The sequence below is a fragment of the Somniosus microcephalus genome, unplaced genomic scaffold (assembly GCF_052327205.1).
Source record: "Somniosus microcephalus isolate GS21.2 unplaced genomic scaffold, FLI_Smic_1.0 unresolved_chr3, whole genome shotgun sequence".
NCBI lineage: Eukaryota > Metazoa > Chordata > Chondrichthyes > Squaliformes > Somniosidae > Somniosus > Somniosus microcephalus.
Genome location: NW_028225181.1, coordinates 54,991,047 through 55,008,656, shown reverse-complemented (window position 1 = coordinate 55,008,656; position 17,610 = coordinate 54,991,047). Strand labels below are relative to the sequence as shown.

Here is a 17,610-nt window from a genome sequence, read left to right as displayed (position 1 = left end):
TAAGAAATATATCCAACTCCTTCTTGAATATATTTAATGAATTGGCCTCAACTGCCTTCTGTGGTAGAGAATTCCACAGGTTCACCACTCTCTGGGTGAAGAAATTCCTCCTCATCTCTGTCCTAAATGGCTTACCCCTTATCCTTAGACTGTGACCCCTGCTTCTGGACTCCCCGCCATCGGGAACATCCTTCCTGCATCTAGTCTGTCTAGTCCTGTTAGAATTTTATAAGTTTCAATGAGATCCCCTCTCATTCTTCTAAACTCCAGCGAGTATAAGCCCAATCGACCCAATCTCTCCTCATACGTCATTCCTGCCATCCCAGGTATTAGTCTGGTGAATCTTCGCTGCACTCCCTCCATGGCAAGAACATCCTTCCTCAGATAAGGTGAACAAAACTGCACACAATACACAAGGTGTGGTCTCACCAAGGCCCTGTACAACTGCAGCAAGACATCCTTGTTCCTGTACTCGAACCCTCTCGCTACGAAGGCCAACTTACCAGTTTCTTCTCTCACATGACAGCTGTTGATGATTTTGCCATCGCCATTTACACCTCGTCTAGAGTCATCTTTTGCTCCTTAACTTGTCCCATTACCATCTCCTTTTTGTCTTTAATCTCTCCTGCCTTCCAGCGTTGTATTTTCTGTTTTTATCTCCGGATTATAACACCAGATTCTAGTAATATAACCCCCACACTACCTTACCGCCTATATTTGTTCTCACTCATCTGCCAATATCAAGAAGGAGGCGGCGAACAGAAGTTCCCCTTAACCTGTAACATACCCCGATATGCAGCTGGATAGTTTGACCCTCTTTGAAGCCCAGGTCTAGCTTAGGCCCAGTGTCCAGATTCTGCTCCTGTTTCGACAGCTCCGCATCCTGCTTCACCCACCTAGAGGGAGAAATCAATCACACGATTACTGGACCGAGGGGAGGACTCCCTCAGTACTGCCCCTCCGAGAGTGCGGCGCTCCCTCAGTACTGCCCCTCCGAGAGTGCGGCGCTCCCTCAGTACTGCCCCTCCAATAGTGCAGCGCTCCGTCAGTACTGCCCCTCCGACAGTGCGGCACTCCCTCAGTACTGCCCCTCCGAGAATGCAGCGCTCCCTCAGTACTGCCCCTCCGAGAGTGCGGCGCTCCCTCAGTACTGCCCCTCCAACAGTGCAGCGCTCCGTCAGTACTGCCCCTCCGACAGTGCGGCGCTCCCTCAGTACTGCCCCTCCGACAGTGCAGCGCTCCCTCAGTACTGCCCCTCCGACAGTGCAGCGCTCCCTCAGTACTGCCCCTGCGACAGTGCAACGCTCCCTCAGTACTGCCCCTCCGACAGTGCAACGCTCCCTCAGTACTGCCCCTCCGACACTGTAGCGCTCCCTCAGTACTGCCCCTCCGACAGTGCAGCGCTCCCTCAGTACTGCCCCTCAGACAGTGCAGAGATTAATCAGTTCTGCCCCTCCGACAGTGCAGCGCTGCCTCAGTACTGCCCCTCCGACAGTGCGGCGCTGCCTCAGTACTGGCACTAGTTGTGTTGGGCTTGATTTTATGGGGGCTCGAACCCACGACCTCTTGACTCGGAGGCGAGAGAGAGCGCACTTGAGCCAATCGCCGACACCTTGAGCTCATGCGTGCAACCCCCTCGGAAACCTTCCCAGCTCCAGTCCGACTGTGTGTGTGACTGCTCGCTGCCCCTCACTATCCCGCTGCCCCTCTCTCTGGGGCTTACATGCAGGGCGGGAGAGGTAAACGTACTTGAAGTGATCCTGGAGTGTCACATTGAAGTCGAAGGCGTCTCCGCGATCGCTGAACCCCACTCCGATGAAGGCGCTACGACCTGTTGCCATCAGATAAAAGGGAGACGCTAAGTGTTACGTAGAAACATAGAAACATAGTAAAATAGGAGCAGGAGTAGGCCATTCGGCCCTTCGAGCCTTCTCTGCCACTCATATTATCATGGCCCTCTATCTCAATACCATATTCCCGCTCTCTCCCCATACATAGAAGATAGGAGCAGGAGTAGGCCATTCGGCCCCTCGAGCCTGTTCCGCCATTCAATGAGATCATGGCTGATCATCCAAATTCAGTACCCTGTCCCTGCCTTCTCCCCATATCCCTTGATCCCTTTAGCCTCAAGAAATATATCTAAGTCCTTCTTGAATATATTTAATGAATTGGCCTCAACTGCCTTGTGTGGTCGAGAATTCCACAGGTTCACCACTCTCTGGGTGAAGAAATTCCTCCTCATCTCTGTCCTGAATGGCTTACCCCTTATCCTTAGACTGTGACCCCTGGTTCTGGACTCCCCGACCATCGGGAACATCCTTCCTGCATCTAGTCTGTCTAGTCCTGTTAGAATTTTATAAGTTTCAATGAGATCCCCTCTCATTCTTCTAAACTCTAGCGAATATAAGCCTAATCGAGCCAATCTCTCCTCATACGTCATTCCTGCCATCCCAGGTATCAGTCTGGTGAATCTTCGCTGCACTCCCTCCATGGCAAGAACATTCTTCCTCAGATAAGGCGACCAAAACTGCACACAACTAGTCCTGTTAGAATACCCCTTGATGCCTTTTGTGTCTAGAAATCTATCTATCTCCTTCTTAAATATATTCAGTGACTTGGCCTCCACAGCCTTCTGTGGTAGAGAATTCTACAGGTTCACCACCCTCCGAGTGAAGAAATTTCTCCTCATCTCAGTCCTAAATGTCCTACCCCGTATACTGAGACTCTGATCCTCGTTCTAGAACCCCCAGCCAGGGGAAACATCCTCCCGACAACCAGTCTGTCTAGCCCTGTCAGAATTTTATACCTTTCAATGAGATCCCCTCTCATTCTTCTAAACCCTAGTGAATACAGGCCTAGTCGACCCAATCTCTCCTCATACGACAGTCCTGCCATCCCAGGACTCAGTCTGGTGAACCTTCGCTGCACTCCCTCTATGGCAAGTATATCCTTTCTTAGATAAGGAGACCAAAACTGCACACAGTACTCCAGGTGTGGTCTCACCAAGGCCCTGTATAGCTGTAATAACAACAGAAAACGCTGGAAAAACGCAGCAGGCCAGGCAGCATCCGCGGAGAGAGAGAAACAGAGTCAATGTTTCAGGTCGAAACCATTCGTCAGAACTGGAAAAAAGCAGGAGATGGAAAGCAAGTTTAGAGGCTGGGAAAAAGGGGGAGGGGATGAAAGGACAAAAGGGAAGGTCTGTGATAGGATAGAAAGCAGGAGAGATTAAGAGACATTGAGAGACATTAAGAGATATTCAAGGCGAGAGGAGGTGGTAATGGGACAGGTTAAGGAACATAGGATGGCTCTAGATGGGGTGTGAATTGTGCTGGCAGAGTGAAGGACAGCGGCCATGTGGGAGGGAAGGAGAAAGTAAAAGGGCAAACAAGAATTGTGGATAAAAAAAAGAAATCTATATATATGTGATAGGGGCCGAGGTTATTGACGTAAGAAAACTACTAGGCACTTGGTCTAAGCGTTAAACAAAGCTTTAATCAACTGTTTTACAACATGGAGTCTAGTTGTGTCCTTCACTAGTTCCTGTTAAAGAATGTCCTGAGCAAGCTGGGCCCGTGCCCGAGTATTTATACTCTCCCTGGACAGCACCGCCCGCAGGCCACTCAGTATTATTTCATATAAGTCTTTCTCTATGTTGAGTCCAGCTTTTGCTTTTGCCTGTATAACTAGTAAGACATCCTTGCTCCTGTCCTCAAATCCTCTTGCAATGAAGGCCAACATACCATTTGCCTTCCTAACTGCTTGCTGCATCTACATGATTGCTTTCAGTGACTGGTGTACAAGGACACCCAGGTCCCTCTGTACATCAACATTTCCCAATCTAGCACCATTTGAATAATACTCTGTGTTAGAATAAAATTTTGCTGGACAAGATTGCTGGACAAGATTTTGCTGGAAAAGACACAAACAACAAATTCGCTGACTGGGACTAATTGAATCACTGCGGACTAACAAGGTTCACTGGTATCCTATCATCGAACTAATCACTTGTATCCTATTATCGAACTAATCACATTCCGCCGGGGAACAAGACGGAACGAAGACCAGAAGAGGCAGAATTGGCAACACAAGTGTGTAAACTCCTGACTGGAGGAAAATAACGATATGCGCTAATAAACGAATTGATTGGATGAATGTAAATGATCTAAAACCAACTTCTTGGAATTGTATATAAGCTCGGCACGTACTACAATCGGGGAGAAGGTGCTCTCGCAGACCGCGTGGTTGCAGACTCTCCTCCCAGAGCTCTGTCATTTAATAAAGTTGTCTCTCTTACTCAAAGTCTAGTTTCCGAGGAATCATTTTTCCTACAACATATTGGCGCTGCGAGTAGGGTGCCACGGAGCTGAACAGTTGTTCGAATCAGTGACCAGGGTGAGTAGTCAGATTTTTGACCGCCCATAAATCAGAGACACTCGACAAGGCGACTGAACGGCGAAGCGGCACCAAAACGAATCTGGGACACAGACTGAGTGGGTAAGAGACACTACTTGATTTGTATGTGTGTATTTGTATTTGTGTAATAGTAACTAAGTAACTAAGAAAAACCTCGGATCAGGAGGACACTTGTCTCAGACACCTAGCCTCAGGCCGGTTGTTAAGAGGGCAAATGCCCCACGCGAAGGCCAGGACCATGAAGTAGGTGCCGAGACTCGAGACTCCAAGGTGTTCTAAAGTCGTGATACTAGTCGAGTACGGTTAACATTTTTCTGCATTATATCATGTTGCTAAGTGAACTAGGAGATTATTAGTGTCGGTGTTGTAGGACCCTGATCAGGTAAACAGACACCGGGGAGGGGTAGAAACCCCGTCCAACAAGCAAGCGTTCCACATCCGGGCAGTTTTGAGAGAAAGACAAACCCGGACCTCTGAGAACGCTGGCATAGAGTGCGACAAGAAGCTCGGGTATTCTTGGAAGGAAAGAATAGGGGGGCTCTCTAAGGAACAGATCTCCAGACACGAAGGAACGATCGGGGAAGCAGCGGCGATGTCAGGTGAGGAAGTTAAGAGGGGACCTTCGGGCTCCCTCACATATTCTTATATGACAAACCGACAGTCGTTAATTAAGAAGATGCAGAAAGACGGTTGGGATGTGTCACAGACTTTAGAACTCCAGAGAAGCTGGTTGACTAAACAGACAAAGGATAAAACCAAGAAGGCAGGAGTGTTATTAGTACACCAACTAGCAGGACTCATTGAACAAGTAAACGTAATAAAGAAAGTTGCACAAGACAAAGTACAGATGGTTACGGAACTAGAGACAAAGGCGAAATGTCAAGCAAAGATTATAAAGGAATTAGAGTGTAAGGTATACGAGGGGGGGCGAATGGGGACCTGTCCAGACGCCACCTCCCTTCCCCCATATTACAGTGCAGAACCAACAGCCCCTGCAGGCAAGGGGGACGTTGAAATAGTCGAGATGGCTCCTGTGAGTCGGGGCGGGACATTGGCTAATCCCACCGCCAGTTACAAACCATTCACTCCCGGGGAAAGACAACAGATCATGACCGTCTTAGGAAAACTCCAGCCCCGGAGCCAGAATGTTAAATTCTGGACGGAACTTAACGCCGTCTGGGTAGGGGGGCACCAGTTGCACCTAAGGGATATTCACCAATTGGTAATGGCAGGAATATAAGCGTAGTAGTTGATGTCCTGTGGCCCCCATAAAAGGTAAAAGGGAGGGGAGAATTTATGTGTCTGCAGTAGTCGGGGGCCGACAATGTGAAATGCTGGTGGACACAGGCGCATCAGTTTCCGTCACTAACCTCCCCCTCCCCACGACTAGTAAGTCAATACTCCTGCGAGGACTCAATGGCACTAAAGTGCCAGCTCACTTGAGCACCACGCAGCTGGTGGAAATCGATAATATATACCTCCCCATGAAATTCTATGTGTGTAAAAATAATGAAAGTACAATATTAGGTAATGATATAATGAGGGAGTACAAAGCAATAATTGATTGTGGCAAAGGAAAGTTAACATGGCCAAAGGCGGATGGCCGTAAGGAAAAGATTAGACAACTGGCAAATAACACTGGCACCCTTGGGGTGGCCACCGTAACTACCAGGGACTGGCACGAAGATACGGGAGGATACGGAGCCATTTGTGATTCCGTGATTGGGGTATGGGCTGAAACAAAGTTAGATACAGGAAAAGCTAGTATCGACCCTATTAAGATTCCCGGACCAGAACACAAGCCACACCGCCAGTACCCAATAAAGGCGGAGGCCAGGAAGGCAGTCGTGGGCATAGTGAAGGGGCTAGTAGAAAGGGGTATCCTGAGGAAACCACGAGCACTACTAATTCCCCCACATGGCCAGTAGAGAAACCTGATGGGAGTTATAGGTTGACTATAGACTATACGGCCCTCAACAGGGTCACTCCTAAATTACACCCCATCGTTGCCAGTCCCTCAACAATTTTGAATGGGCTATCCCCTGAACAGAAGATATTCACCGTTTTAGACATAGCTAACGGATTCTGGGCACTCCCATTAGATCCGGAATCACAAGAGAAATTTGCATTCACAGTAGGGGATAAACAATATACGTGGACCCGATTGCCACAGGGATTCCATAATAGCCCGGCTATTTTTCACCGCGTCATGAGTGATATCCTAAAACAGATAGAAGTACCTTGTGGTAAACCACTTTTGTCGTTCACTATCGTTACACTATAGTTATCACTGTTATATCGTTATCACTGTTCACACTGTTGTATCACTATACGAGGTCGCCTCTTGTCACGCTGTTATACCTGGGCTGACCACTGCTGACTCCGCCCATGGCTCCACCTACCTGCCCAGGTATAAAGGTGGTCGACTGGCTGGTATTCCTCCTTGTTGGATCCGATCACCCACGAGGGTGGGCTCTGTTATTTAGCCAATAAAAACCTATAGTTACTTTCTTAACTCGTCGCTTTTCATTGGATGAATTGATAGGTATATCATACCTAAAGGAAGCACTATTTTGCAGTACGTCGACGACATACTAATAGCCTCGGAAACGAAGGCAGACCATCTGGCAACCCTATATTTAGTACTAAGGGCCCTAGAGACGGCTGGCCTCAAGGTAAGCCCTAAAAAAGCACAGATCGGAAAAACTCAGGTCCTATACCTGGGACATCTAATCTCCCAAGGACTTAAAGAAATGCCACAGGACAGGAAACACGCTGTCCAGGGCATGCCGAGACCCGTAACAGTACGCGGAGTTAGGAAGGTACTGGGGCTCTTTAATTACAGTAGAAATTTTATCCCGGGGTTCGCTAAATTAGCAGAACCTATACAAAGATTAGTGAAAGGGGGTAAACCCGCGTTGGAACCGATAGATTGGGGACCGGAACAAGAGGAAGCTTATACTCAACTAAAGTCTGAGCTAGTATCAGCCCCAGGGCTAGGACTGCCAGATATGAGTAAGGACTTCCACATACATTGCAACAATGAAGAAGGGTTTTACACAGCAGTAGTTACACAGGATCATGGGGATAAAAGAAGGCCTGTCGCCTACTATTCCACAGCGGAGGGACCGGTAGTCACAGGGCTCTCCTGGTGCATAGCTGCATTGGATTGTGCGGCTTGGGCAGTAAAGGTTAGTGAGCCGATAGTAATGACAGGAAACATTATATTGCACACTAAACACACTCTGGTAGAGATGCTGAATACCGGGAAATTAAGATCCGTCTCGAACATGAGACGTGCCAAGTGGGAGGCCGTCCTCCTCCCTCCGAGTAAAGCAGTAACCATTGTTAGAGACACGGGGGAGAACCCGGCAGAAGGAATACTGGGAACTGGGGAGCCCCACAACTGTGGGGACGTAGATATGAACCTGGAAGAAGATAGGATAAAAGACACCCCTTTAGCGACAGCGGAAGAGACGTTGTACGTAGATGGTTCACGCAAGTACATAGATGGGCTGCCCCGAACGGGGTGGGCGGTGGTTAATGGTGAATTAAAAACCGTAGAGTCAGGACGGATTGATGGAGGCCTATCGGCCTAAGTGGCAGAGCTAGTGGCTCTCACCAAGGCACTAGAGTTGTCAGAGAATAAAATCGTGAACATTTACACAGATAGTAGGTATGCCTTTGGGGTGGTCCATGATTATATGACTGCATGGGGTAGGAGGGGATTCATTACTACGGGAGGCAATCCCATAAAACACCAGCTGAGGATAGAAGCCCTCCTAGAAGCTAGCGACAAACCCCAACAGGTAGCAGTAATTAAGATTAAGGCACATCAGAGGGAACCAGACCGGACTAGCCCGGACTGGTTAAATCACCAGGGGAACCAGGCTGCGGACCAAGCAGCACAAAGGGCGCTAGAGCAAGAAAGGATCGAAGAAGTACCAATAGCCGCTGTGAGCAGCTCCGAGGACGAGATAAGTATTGACGAACTCCATGAGGACACCCCCGACGTCGAAAAAGGTACGTGGGAAGAACAAGGCGCAAAGCGGGGAAGCGATAATGTCTGGCGAAAGGATAACAGGGTAATGGCCCCCAAGTGCATTCAAAATACGCTATTAGAACTCCGCCATGGGCTTGTACACTCAGGGAGAGAAGCAATGATGGGAAGCCTCAGCAAAGAATGGTGGTGGAAGGGGATGGGAAGAGATATCGCGAGATACTGCAATCGATGTATCACTTATGCGCAGTATAACCCCGGGCGACCCATAAAGGTCAAAATGGGACATCAACCAAGGCCACGAGGGCCCTGGGAGCATATACAAATAGACTTCACAGGTCCCCTTCCACCGACACACGGCAAAACATACTGCCTCGTGGTCACAGACCAATTCACCCGCTGGGTAGAGGCTTTCCCCACGCGAAATTGCACCGCTTTGACGGTTGCCAGAGTCTTAGCTGAAGAAGTAATCCCCAGGTGGGGAATACCAATTCAAATGGACTCTGATCAAGGTACCCACTTTACCGGGAGTGTCATAAAAATGGTATGCCAATTAATGGGAATTAAACAAAAATTCCACATCCTATACCACCCTCAAAGTTCGGGCATGGTGGAACGAATGAACCGAACCCTTAAAAATGCATTGGCAAAGGCAATGCAGACGTCAGGGAAAACCTGGACTGAAGTATTGCCCATTATCCTAATGAAGCTGCGAGCCACTGAAAACCGAACGACAGGCTCGACCCTTTATGAATTGATGACAGGAAGGGCGATGCAATTGCCAGAAGGCATCATAACAGGTGGGGCCGATGTAGGCCCTTTAAAAGATAGACTAAAACGATACGTTCTGGAACTTAGCACTCAATTAAAGGAGATGCGAAAGAATGTCCGCGATAATCAGGAGGACAAGGATCGGGCACAAGAGCTCACAATGACGGCTTATGTTCCCTCAGCGGGTAGTAAAGTCACGGTGAAAACTCTGCCCAGCAAACCAGGGTTCGCCCCAAAATGGAGTGGGCCATATGAAATCATAATCAGTGGGGATACCTGCGCCTGTCTAGACATAAGGGGTAAAGGAGTATGGAAGCATTGGACACAATTGAAAGTATATAAAGACAACTGACTGGCTACTTTCTGAATCTGTTTTACAGGTGATCTGCATACCCTTTGTCATAAAATTCCTGTAAAGACTGGGCTGTCGTGATATATTAATCATGTTTAGAGTATTATGGGTAATGGCGTTATTTCATATTGTCACGGGAAGCGCGGTACCCCATTTACGTAAAGAGAGAGGATTGCATGTAAATACCTTTCTGTATATGTCATAATGTCTATGCGAAAAAAAATGGGCCAAAGCTCCTGCTGGGTGTGCGCCCATGTGCCCACCCATACGGGGGGAGGAATCCCATTAAGGCCTATCCCCTTTAAGGTAGAGGAGATGGTAGGGTGGTTATTATACTCTAATACCACCTGGAATAAGGAGGATACCATACAAACCCAAAATAGCTTGAATCCAGATCAGCTGGAACTTGAGTGGAAACAGGCAGGGTATAACCCCACAAACTTTAAAGGATGGTTTCGTCCCCAGTACGATAATCGAAGGTATCCAGAAGAGCTATTAGTCAGCACAGGGGGAAAACTAAACAATGCAGAGGGGGAAGTCTGCTTGGTAAACTATGACGAGATAGGGTTAGTGGTTGGATGGAGGAAGTGCAAGTATAATTACACTTTAACCAAAACCAGTATTAAACCACCAGGTGCCCTAGAATGGCCCTACGTGGGAACGTTTAATTTATCCGAAGTGCTAAACCGGACTAGCAATCTACCCTGGAGGGGAATACCTGGGATCATGTACCAACTTTGGAACAAATTTGAGGCCTATAATAATACCTATTTCATTTGCGGATATAAGGCGTATCCATGGCTTCCACGAACCTGGACTGGGTCATGCTATATAGGTTACATAGTACCATACATCCATTATTTATCCTCCCTAACCCACCACTACGGGTACCAGTCGTTATGGCAACCAGCCAAGCGTGTTAAGAGAGCTATTACGGAAACCGAAAGATTCTGGGCTTATAGCATTCCCCTGGTACGGAACAGGAAAAATAGCAAGGGAATCGATAAACATGGCAGCAGTGCTCGAACAAATAGCCAACGATACGGCTGAGTCCCTTAGAGAAATGAGTGCCGAAATGGTGGCGATCCGGACCACCGCCTTACAGAATAGGATAGCCCTAGATTATCTGTTGGCGGCGCAAGGAGGCAGCTGTGCCCTGATCGGGACAGACTGCTGTACATATGTCCCAGATAGCTCCGAGAATATCACGAGCCTAGCAAATCATATCCAAGAAGAAATAAAGAAGCTCCATCAACCCACAAGCACAGGGTGGCTTGATTGGTTGCTAGGGAAAACCGGGTGGGGAGCGTGGATGATGCAAGGAATAATAATAATAGTTGTAATTTGTATGTTGATGTGTTGTGCGCTGAGCCTTATAAAGTTGTGTTGCCAAACTGCTATGAAAACCGTGATGCCGATCGCCTCTATCGAGGAGGAACACACCAACCTGCTACCAAGGGAGGAAGAACACCAATACGACGCTGTCGAAGGAACAACCGAACCCCCGGACATAAGCCAGTGGCTGTAAGCACCGACGAAAGGGGGACCGAGGATGGTCATCTGGGAGCAAATGAATCGTGCTCCAGGACCAAGAGGAGGGATTGTTAGAATAAAATTTTGCTGGACAAGATTGCTGGACAAGATTTTGCTGGAAAAGACACAAACAACAAATTCGCTGACTGGGACTAATTGAATCACTGAGGACTAACAAGGTTCACTGGTATCCTATCATCGAACTAATCACTTGTATCCTATTATCGAACTAATCACATTCCGCCGGGGAACAAGACGGAACGAAGACCTGAAGAGGCAGAATTGGCAACACAAGTGTGTAAACTCCTGACTGGAGGAAAATAACGATATGCGCTAATAAACGAATTGATTGGATGAATGTAAATGATCTAAAACCAACTTCTTGGAATTGTATATAAGCTCGGCACGTACTACAATCGGGGAGAAGGTGCTCTCGCAGACTCTTCTCCCAGAGCTCTGTCATTTAATAAAGTTGTCTCTCTTACTCAAAGTCTAGTTTCCGAGGAATCATTTTTCCTACAACACTCTGCCTTTCTGTTTTTCCTACCAAAGTGGAGAAATTACGTGGCCAGAATCTTGGTCAAAGAGGTAGGTTTTTAAGCAGCATCTTAAAGGAGGAACGAGAGGCTGGAGAGGTTTAGGGAGGGAATTCCAGAGCTTAGGGCCCAGGCAGCCGAAGGCACGGCCGCCAATGGTGGAGCGATGCAAAAATCGGGGGGACGCGCATGAGGTCATAACTGGAGGAGCCCAGTGATCTCGAAGGGTTGTAGAGCTGGAGGAGATTACAGAGTCCCTCTGCGACACCCTGGTCCACTCCTCTATCACCCCTAACAGCCCTTCTCCTTCGCCCGGCACCTTCTCGTGCAAGCGCAGGAGATGCAACACCTGCCCTTTTACCTCCTCCCTTCCCACCGCCCAGGGCCCCAATACCCCTTCCAGGGGGAAACAGCGATTGACTTGTACTTCTTGCAATTTAATATACTGCACTCGCTGCTCACGATGCGGTCTCCTCTACATTGGGGAGACCAAACGCAGATTGGGCGACCGCTTTGCGGAACACCTCCGTTCAGTCCGTAAGGGTGACCCTGAGCTTCCGGTCGCCTGTCACTTTAATTCTCCGCTTCACTCCTACTCTGACCTCACCGGCCTCGGCCTATTACACTGTTCCAATGAAGCTCAACATAAGCTCGAGGAACAGCACCTCATCTTTCGATTAGGCACTTTACAGCCTTCCGGACTCGACATAAAGTTCAACAATTTCAGACAATAACCGGCCCCCATTTTTCATGCTGTATGATTTTGCCATCCCCATTTGCAACATTTTTATCTTTCCTGCCTCTTACCTAAGCACAGTAGGTTCTTTTATTTCCTTCCTCCCCTCATAAACCTCCCCCCCGCAGTCTCTGCACCTGCTTAATCTGTTACATCTCCAGTTTTTTCCAGTTCTGATGAAGGGTCCCAGACCTGAAACTTTAACCCTGTTTCTCTCTCCACGGATGCTGCCTGGCCTGCTGAGTATTTCCAGCGTTTTCTGTTGTTATTTCAGATTTCCAGCATCCGCAGTATTTCGCTGTTGTGTTGAGATTACTGAGTTACAAACTCAAAGTGCCAAGCTTTTCATATGCTATTGGCTTGTACTTCTTGCAATTTAGTGTACTGTACTCGCTGCTCACGATGCGGTCTCCTCTACATGTTGGCTTTCAGTGAACGGTGTACCCTTCTCCAAGGCCTTCCCGCCCTTCCCAAAGGGCGGTGCCCCAGAACTGGACGAAAAAACTCTCGCGGCCCGCGTCCCGTTAGGTGGCCACAGCCTGCGAAACGGCCAGGGCCGCCGGTTGGCCTTCCCCACCGCGCCGAGGCACGGGAAGGCGTCCGAAATGGCCGCCGCTGGCGATTTTGGCGCCCGCGACAGGCCGGCGCCCGTGATTTGCCGGCGCCCGCCTTCCTCCTTACCGGATCCGTCCTGGATGCGGAGCACAAAGTAGCGGCTGGAGTCGGCGACGCTCTCCACGGCGATGCCCGGGTAGGTCTCCACCGGCGCCTGAGCAAAGAGCTCTCCTGCGGTGGAAAGCAAAAACACGAGAATTGAGCTGCGTAAAGGAAAGTAGCTATTTTTTTTAAAATTCGTTTATGGGATGTGGGCGTCGCTGGGCAATGCCAGCATTTATTGCCCATCACTAGTTGCCCTCGAGAAGGTGGTGGTGAGCCGCCTTCTTGAACCGCTGCAGTCCGTGTGGTGAAGGTACTCCCACAGTGCTGTTAGGGAGGGAGTTGCAGCATTTTGACCCAGCGACGATGAAGGATCGGCCGATATAGAAACATAGAAGATAGGAGCAGGAGTAGGCCATTCGGCCCCTCGAGCCTGCTCCGCCATTCAATGCGATCATGGCTGATCATCCAAATTCAGTACCCTGTCCCTGCTTTCTCCCCATATCCCTTGATCCCTTTAGCCTTAAGAAATATATCCAACTCCTTCTTGAATATATTTAATGAATTGGCCTCAACTGCCTTCTGTGGTAGAGAATTCCACAGGTTCACCACTCTCTGGGTGAAGAAATTCCTCCTCATCTCTGTCCTAAATGGCTTACCCCTTATCCTTAGACAGTGACCCCTGGTTCTGGACTCCCCCACCATCGGGAACATCCTTCCTGCATCTAGTCTGTCTAGTGCTGTCAGAATTGTATAAGTTTCAATGAGATCCCCTCTCATTCTTCTAAACTCTAGCGAATAAGCCTAATCGACCCAATCTCTCCTCATACGTCATTCCTGCCATCCCAGGTATCAGTCTGGTGAATCTTCGCTGCACTCCCTCCATGGCAAGAACATCCTTCCTCAGATAAGACGACCAAAACTGCACACAATACTCAAGATGTGGTCTCACCAAGACCCTGTACAACTGCAGCAAGACATCCTTGTTCCTGTACTCGAACCCTCTCGCTATGGTACTGAATTTGGATGATCAGCCATGATCGCATTGAATGGCGGAGCAGGCTCGAGGGGCCGAATGGCCTACTCCTGCTCCTATCTTCTATGTTTCTATGTATTGGACTAGTCAAGTCTCGAGGTAACAAAGGCCTGGATGAGGGTTCCAGCAGCAGGGGTGGGGGCGATATTACAGCGGTGAGATTCGGTGGTCTTGGTGATGGAGCGGATATATGGTCGGAAGGTCATCTCAGGGTCAAATAGGATAAACTTAAAGCGCATAAACGAGACACGGGATTGCGGGAGGGCGCAACTGGACAGTGTACTTCAAAGGCCACAGTACCAGCCTGTTACCACCGTTGCCATCATTGTGGCCTTTCAATCTGCGTTACAAATCCAGAGGTATTAGGAAGGCTCGTCAATCTCGGTCCTGGAAGTTGAAAAGACCGAGCTCCGCAGCGCCACCACAGGCAGGAGAGTGTAATGACTCCGTGACGTTTACATAGGGATTGATAATGATGCTGTGATTCTTGGAACGAACATCTCTGTGGCCTTCTGCGCATGCACAGTACCCAGTAGTTGCAGCCACGCTTTCCTTGGCTCCGTAAGGAGAAGGTCGCTGGATCAGTTGGTGGCCGTGGGGGGGGGGAGGGGAAAGAGGAAGAGAGGGAATCAGAGGGTGAGAGAGGAGGAGGGGGAGTCAGGGGGGGAGCCAGGGGGGGGAGCCGGAGGGACGGGGGGGGGGGGGGGGGGGGTGGGGGAGTTCGGGAACTCGGGCGGGGAGGGAGGGGGAAACTCGGGCGGGGGGGGGAGGGGGAACTCGGGCAGGGGGGGGGGGGAGAGGGGGAACTCGGGCAGGGGGGGAGGGGGAACTCGGGCAGGGGGGAGGGGGAACTCGGGCAGGGGGGAGGGGGAACTCGGGCAGGGGGGGAGGGGGAACTCGGGCAGGGGGGAGGGGGAACTCGGGCAGGGGGGAGGGGGAACTCGGGCAGGGGGGGGAGGGGGAACTCGGGCAGGGGGGGAGGGGGAACTCGGGCAGGGGGGGAGGGGGAACTCGGGCAGGGGGGGAGGGGGAACTCGGGCAGGGGGGAGGGGGAACTCGGGCAGGGGGGGGAGGAACTCGGGCATGGGGGGAGGAACTCGGGCATGGGGGGGAGGGGGAACTCGGGCAGGGGGGGAGGGGGAACTCGGGCAGGGGGGGAGGGGGAACTCGGGCAGGGGGGGAGGGGGAACTCGGGCAGGGGAGGGGGGAACTCGGGGCAGGGGGGGGAGGGGGAACTCGGGCAGGGGGGGAGGGGGAACTCGGGCAGGGGGGGGAGGAACTCGGGCATGGGGGGAGGGGGAGCTCGGGCGGGGGGGGAGGGGGAACTCGGGCGGGGAGGAGGGGGAACTCGGGCAGGGGGGAGGGGGAACTCGGGCAGGGGGGAGGGGGAACTCGGGCAGGGGGGAGGGGGAACTCGGGCAGGGGGGAGGGGGAACTCGGGCAGGGGGAGGGGAACTCGGGCAGGGGGGAGGGGGAACTCGGGCAGGGGGGAGGGGAACTCGGGCGGGGGGGGAGGGGAACTCGGGCGGGGGGGGAGGGGGAACTCGGGCGGGGGGGAGGGGGAACTCGGGCGGGGGGGGAGGGGGAACTCGGGCGGGGGGGGAGGGGGAACTCGGGCGGGGGGGGAGGGGGAACTCGGGCGGGGGGGGAGGGGGAACTCGGGCGGGGGGGGGGGAGGGGGAACTCGGGCGGGGGGGGAGGGGGAACTCGGGCGGGGGGGGAGGGGGAACTCGGGCGGGGGGGGGAGGGGGAACTCGGGCGGGGGGGGAGGGGGAACTCGGGCGGGGGGGGAGGGGAACTCGGGCGGGGGGGAGGGGGAACTCGGGGGCGGGGGGGGGGAGGGGGAACTCGGGCGGGGGGGGAGGGGGAACTCGGGCGGGGGGGGAGGGGGAACTCGGGCGGGGGGGGAGGGGGAACTCGGGCGGGGGGGGAGGGGGAACTCGGGCGGGGGGGGAGGGGGGAACTCGGGCGGGGGGGGAGGGGGGAACTCGGGCGGGGGGGGGGGACGGGGGGAACTCGGGCGGGGGGGGAGGGGGAACTCGGGCCGGGGGGGAGGGGAACTCGGGCGGGGGGAGGGGGAACTCGGGCGGGGGGGGAGGGGGAACTCGGGCGGGGGGGGGAGGGGGGGAACTCGGGCGGGGGGGGAGGGGGAACTCGGGCGGGGGGGGGAGGGGGAACTCGGGCGGGGGGGGAGGGGGAACTCGGGCGGGGGGGGAGGGGAACTCGGGCGGGGGGGAGGGGGAACTCGGGCGGGGGGGAGGGGGAACTCGGGCGGGGGGGAGGGGGAACTCGGGCGGGGGGGAGGGGGAACTCGGGCGGGGGGGAGGGGAACTCGGGCGGGGGGGAGGGGGAACTCGGGCGGGGGGAGGGGGAACTCGGGCGGGGGGGAGGGGGAACTCGGGCGGGGGGGGGGACTCGGGCGGGGGAGGGGGAACTCGGGCGGGGGGGGAGGGGGAACTCGGGCGGGGGGGAGGGGGAACTCGGGCGGGGGGGAGGGGGAACTCGGGCGGGGGGGAGGGGGAACTCGGGCGGGGGGGAGGGGAACTCGGGCGGGGGGGAGGGGGAACTCGGGCGGGGGGGAGGGGGAACTCGGGCAGGGGGGGAGGGGGAACTCGGGCGGGGGGGAGGGGGAACTCGGGCGGGGGGGAGGGGGAACTCGGGCGGGGGGGAGGGGAACTCGGGCAGGGGGGAGGGGAACTCGGGCAGGGGGGAGGGGGAACTCGGGCAGGGGGGAGGGGGAACTCGGGCAGGGGGGAGGGGGAACTCGGGCAGGGGGGGAGGGGGGAACTCGGGCAGGGGGGAGGGGGAACTCGGGCAGGGGGGAGGGGGAACTCGGGGCAGGGGGGAGGGGGAACTCGGGCAGGGGGGGAGGGGGAACTCGGGCAGGGGGAGGGGAACTCGGGCAGGGGGGAGGGGGAACTCGGGCAGGGGGGGAGGGGGAACTCGGGCAGGGGGGAGGGGGAACTCGGGCAGGGGGGAGGGGAACTCGGGCAGGGGGGAGGGGGAACTCGGGCAGGGGGGAGGGGGAACGCGGGCAGGGGGGAGGGGGAACTCGGGCAGGGGGAGGGGGAACTCGGGCAGGGGGGAGGGGGAACTCGGGCAGGGGGGAGGGGGAACTCGGGCAGGGGGGGAGGGGGAACTCGGGCAGGGGGGAGGGGGAACTCGGGCAGGGGGGGAGGGGGAACTCGGGCAGGGGGGAGGGGGAACTCGGGCAGGGGGGAGGGGGAACTCGGGCAGGGGGGAGGGGGAACTCGGGCAGGGGGGAGGGGGAACTCGGGCAGGGGGGAGGGGGAACTCGGGCAGGGGGGAGGGGAACTCGGGCAGGGGGGAGGGGGAACTCGGGCAGGGGGGAGGGGAACTCGGGCAGGGGGGAGGGGGAACTCGGGCAGGGGGGGAGGGGGAACTCGGGCAGGGGGGAGGGGGAGGGGGAACTCGGGCAGGGGGGAGGGGAACTCGGGCAGGGGGGAGGGGGAACTCGGGCAGGGGGGGAGGGGGAACTCGGGCAGGGGGGAGGGGGAACTCGGGCAGGGGGGAGGGGGAACTCGGGCAGGGGGGAGGGGGAACTCGGGCAGG

At 54.0% G+C, this 17,610-nt stretch overlaps 1 protein-coding gene across 1 annotated transcript in view; it reads right to left on the bottom strand.

Moving 5' to 3' along the window:
- The window catches only part of LOC147091457 (adaptin ear-binding coat-associated protein 1-like), a 51,998-nt gene that overhangs the window by 33,662 nt on the left and 726 nt on the right, over window positions 1-17,610 (bottom strand). The window contains exons 2-4 of the mRNA XM_085976602.1: window positions 13,026-13,180; window positions 1,750-1,831; window positions 788-896 (exon numbers count right to left, since the gene is read on the bottom strand). Coding sequence (XP_085832728.1) covers window positions 788-896; window positions 1,750-1,831; window positions 13,026-13,180 — 346 coding nt within the window. The remainder of the gene's footprint in view (window positions 1-787; window positions 897-1,749; window positions 1,832-13,025; window positions 13,181-17,610) is intronic.